Source organism: Trifolium pratense, linkage group LG2, assembly GCF_020283565.1.
Source record: "Trifolium pratense cultivar HEN17-A07 linkage group LG2, ARS_RC_1.1, whole genome shotgun sequence".
Lineage (NCBI taxonomy): Eukaryota > Viridiplantae > Streptophyta > Magnoliopsida > Fabales > Fabaceae > Trifolium > Trifolium pratense.
Genome location: NC_060060.1, coordinates 64388611 through 64393133, shown reverse-complemented (window position 1 = coordinate 64393133; position 4523 = coordinate 64388611). Strand labels below are relative to the sequence as shown.

Genomic DNA, 4523 nt, shown 5'->3' with positions numbered 1-4523 from the left:
TCCGATTAAGATCGTACGGCCTAAATCTCGTGATTGCACGACTGCACCTACCGTTGAATTTACCGTGGATTCATATTAACTTGACTAGGGACTAGGGAGCTTGGGAAAGGAAATAGGGACAGCAAGGTAGGCTTTCTGGGCCACTAGCTGCTACATGCTCTAGAAATAGAAATGGAAGAATATGTGAAGACCATGATACTATGAATCTATGATAGTGTGTTTGTTGGTTCCACTCAACCATGGAAGGTGGTTTCTACTTTCTAGATGGACCATATATATTTTATATGAAGGCAATGCAAAATAAAGTCATGCACAATATAGCAACATATATAACAACGAAGAGTATGTTGGTTTACTTAGAATTAGAGGTAGTCAGGGTAATTGGTTTGGAGGTTAATTTTCAAAAAACTTGGGTGGTGGAGTGCTTATGAAGCAAAGTTGTGGGGTATCAGAGGGTTTGAAACTAGTTTGGGAACGTGGAAGTACAGATAGTGTGATGGGGTGGAGATTTTCAACAAATTCATCGCTTAATTGATCTAGAGTGGAAGATTAAGGTGTGTCATTATTGTCATGAAGCAAATAGTGTGCAGATGCGCCGACCAATATTGAATATGTTAACATGAAGAAACTTTGATGATTTATGAATTGTGTCCCTTTCAACTAAGTAGTTTATTGTTAACCGATGTTATGCGGAGAGCCATCCTCTAAAACTATATATTACTCCGTAGTATATAAATCTTCCTAAAATTAATTTTGGTTGGATGTAATGACTAGTTATATGTATAATTTGTTGAGGTATATATGTCTATCAATTGAATATTAAGTGGATATTACCAAAATGTAATATATATATATATATATATATATATATAGTTTGTTGAGATATACTACATAAGTAAACAAAAAAAAATCAGTTTTTAAAAAATAAAGAAATAAAAAAATTAAACATGGAGAGTGACATGTGTGCATATAAAAAAGAAAATAATTTTTTTTTAAAGTTCAAACTAAATAATTAAGTTTATTTACTTTTGAAAAAAATAAATAATTAAATTTATTCTGTAATTTAAGTGTTTTTTTACTGCGAATTTAACGTTCTATTTAAATATCACTAGCGGCTAGACAGGGCGTGTTCCGCGCCTGTTTGTGTCCATTATGTAAATTTATGTAAAAACATAATAAAAAAGTATACCTTATATTATAGTGAGTTTGTTAATAAAAGATTATTGTTGCTAACAAAAAAATGTGTTTTATGTTATAGTGAGATTAATAAAAGATTATTATTACTACTAAAAAAATAAAGGGTATTATTGGTATTATGAAAAGTCCACCAAAACTCATGTATCCTCTTTATATATAATATAAATATATAAATATAAATATAAAATCTATATATAGGTATAGAAGATAAAGTGTCTGCAAAAAAATAGGAAATTATTGGTGAGATTAAAATGAGGATATAAATATATAGATAAGATGCAAAATACACTTTTATGATTTAGTGTTGCTATTTTAAAAGACTCTTGAAAAGAAACCGAGGTGTTACTTTGTAAACTCTTATCATTGTGAGCTCATAATCCCATGGAGAAACGTTACGAGGTAATGCATGTGCTTGGTTCCGGCTACTATGGTGTGACTAAGCTGGCCAAAAACATCAAAACAAGAGAACATGTTGCTATTAAATACATTGAAAGAGGAAATAGGGTAGATTAACACTATATTAATTAACTATTTATATTTCCTTAAACTTAATTATGATTAGGTTACGGAACTAAATTTATGGCATTGTTGTGTTTGCAGATTGATAAGAATGTCGAAAGGGAGATAATTAATCATAGATCTTTAAGCCATCCACATATCATCAAGTTTAAAGAGGTATAAATTGAGACTTAATTTGTTTTTCTTTTTCTGTCTTTAAAATTGTTTATTCTTCTACGCATCTAATCTAAGTAAAATTAATTACTCATACTTCACAATTGGAGTTTTATAAGGATTTAGGTTATAAGCTATCACAACCGTGTGATGGCACACGATTAATCATATCTTCAAATTTGAAACTCGCGTGTATTTTAAAATTTTCAAAATAATAACTTCATTGAAATCTAGACCATAAAGCCACTATGTTTTGGGTTCGATACTTCGTTTCATCGTAAAAAAAATAAAAATAAAACTAGACCATACATAATTACATATGATAACTTACATGAAATCTTCACCACACACAATTCACTTGGATGTGGAATTTATATAAATCCAAATAAGATTTTTTTGTTTAGTTTTCACCATCAATATCCAATTCACTAAACAGTCTAATCTGGTTCGAGAATTAATTCTGACATCAAGTGGTTTTAACATCTCTCGATCGCAGTTGGAAGGAATCGAATCGTAATCTTTCCTACCAAATTCAGTGTCAGTTATCGGTGTACCAACTAACCATTAATTGTTCTTTATATACAGGTATTTGTGACACCTACACATTTAGCAATTGTTCTTGAGTATGCTGCTGGTCGTACACTTTTTGCTAGTCTGTGCTCTGCTAGTAGATTCAGTGAAGATGAGGTTCAAAACTATTACTCCCTCTAATATTTTTTTATAAGAGATTCTATATTTTTAGATTTATTAAATAATTAATGTATTAAGTAGTCTATATTCCGCGCATTAGTAAATATTTTTTCACTAACACATTTTATATATATGTTATAGGTAAGATATTTCTTTCAACAACTAATATCTGGAGTCTACTACCTTCATTCCATGGTATATATAATATGCACACTAAGAATTATTTTTGTTTTTTGTTTTTTAATTTTTTAATTCATAATGTCTTACATAATCTTATACATTCCATTGGAGCAAATTTGTCATAGAGATTTGAAATTGGAGAACTCTCTATCGGATGGAAGTCCAGCTCCTCGACTCAAAATTTGTGACTTTGGATCATCTAAGGTTAAACATATATACCATATCTTAAAAAGATTTTTTTTGTTATGAAGTAATTTTTCATATATTTGTTTGTTGAATTTCTCATTTTTAATTTTATATCTATTTGCAGTCTTCTTTACTGCACTCTGCACCTAAATCAATGGTTGGAACTCTTGCATACGTTGCACCAGAGGTTTTGTCTAGACAGGGGGAGTATGATGGAAAGGTATTCTAAAATTTGCTCATTAATTATGTAAATTCTATAGTATCGTGTTTAAATGCTAGTCGGATTTGGATTGACCGGTCAAAATACGGTTTAGTCACTACAATTAAAATATTTCAATCGTTGGATGGAGACCGGACAATTTATATTTGAAATATATCTTTAAAATATGATTAGACAAAGTCTGAAAATGACGTCCATCAAATCACAATTCAACGAGAGGAATCTTTAATTATAGTGATTACTGTTGTGATCTTTATTGGATAAAATCATAATATTAATAGTACGGTGATTTTGTGAAACTCTAAAATGTGGTTTTATCAAATTACGGTGGCTTGCTGTGATTGAACCAATCTCATGCCAATCTAAACATGCATTTAAGTATATTACAATTCATCATGAATGCTAATTTTCCCTCACAAATTGGCAATTTTGTAGATTGCAGATGTTTGGTCATGTGGTGTTACTCTTTATACCATGTTAGTTGGATCATACCCATTTGAAGATCCACAAGATCCTCAAAATTTCGCAAAGATTATGAAGGTGAGCTATTGAGTTTAATAAAAAACGTTCCATTATGATTATTTAATATTCTTATCTATAGCAGGAAATGAATAATCTAATTTTTATTTTTATTTTTTTTGCAGAAAATAATTAATGTTGAATACTCCATACCTGACAAGGTACATATATCTGCGGAGTGTAGGCAGCTCCTCTCTAGTATCTTTGTTGTCAATCCAGCTAAGGTAAATATATTGATTTTTAAAGGTTATATATATATATATATATATATATATATATATATATATATATATATATATATATATATATATATATATATATATATATATATATATATATATATATATATATATATATATATATATATATATATATATATATATAAAGATGTTATTTCCTCTGTCGCATAATATAAACAAAAATGCATTAAAGAAATCAGATGTATTTGGTTAAAAATTTGGACCAAGTACATCCATTTTGGTTGACCAATTATTGCTTATATTTTGAGACAGAGGAAATATTTGTATTTATTTACTCTAATGAAAATTATTTTCTTTATAAGTAAAATATATTTAATTAGTTCTTTATAATGAAACTAATTATTATTATTTTATGATGTATGTTAAAGAGGATTATAATCTCAGCAATAAAACAACACCCTTGGTTTTTGAAGAACTTGCCTAGAGAAGTTATTCAGGCTGATAGAAAATGTTACAAAGAAACACCAGACCAATTATCAAGCCAACAAAGTGTGGAAGAAATCATGCGAATTGTCCAAGAAGCAAGAACAACACCTAGACCAAGTTCACAGGATCAAGATTGTCAGAATTTTATTTTTACGTCAACTCGTTTTGGTTAA

The 4523-nt window shown here is 29.0% G+C and overlaps 1 protein-coding gene across 1 annotated transcript; it reads left to right on the top strand.

Annotated features, from left to right (window-relative positions):
• The first annotated feature begins 1578 nt into the window (after positions 1-1578).
• On the top strand, positions 1579-4523 carry LOC123905225 (serine/threonine-protein kinase SAPK7-like). The gene is made up of 9 exons (XM_045954849.1): positions 1579-1701; positions 1798-1872; positions 2455-2556; positions 2701-2754; positions 2851-2943; positions 3050-3145; positions 3581-3685; positions 3790-3888; positions 4293-4523. The coding sequence occupies exons 1-9, from the start codon at positions 1579-1581 to the stop codon at positions 4521-4523; spliced, it is 978 nt and encodes a 325-aa protein (XP_045810805.1).

Excerpts from the sequence above, each read along its gene's own strand:
- LOC123905225 (XM_045954849.1), top strand. The coding sequence starts at position 1,579 with ATGGAGAAACGTTACGAGGTAATGCATGTGCTTGGTTCCGGCTACTAT. Across the intron at positions 2,944-3,049 it reads GTGACTTTGGATCATCTAAG|TCTTCTTTACTGCACTCTGC; the intron begins GTTAAACATATA and ends ATCTATTTGCAG. Across the intron at positions 3,146-3,580 it reads AGGGGGAGTATGATGGAAAG|ATTGCAGATGTTTGGTCATG; the intron begins GTATTCTAAAAT and ends GCAATTTTGTAG.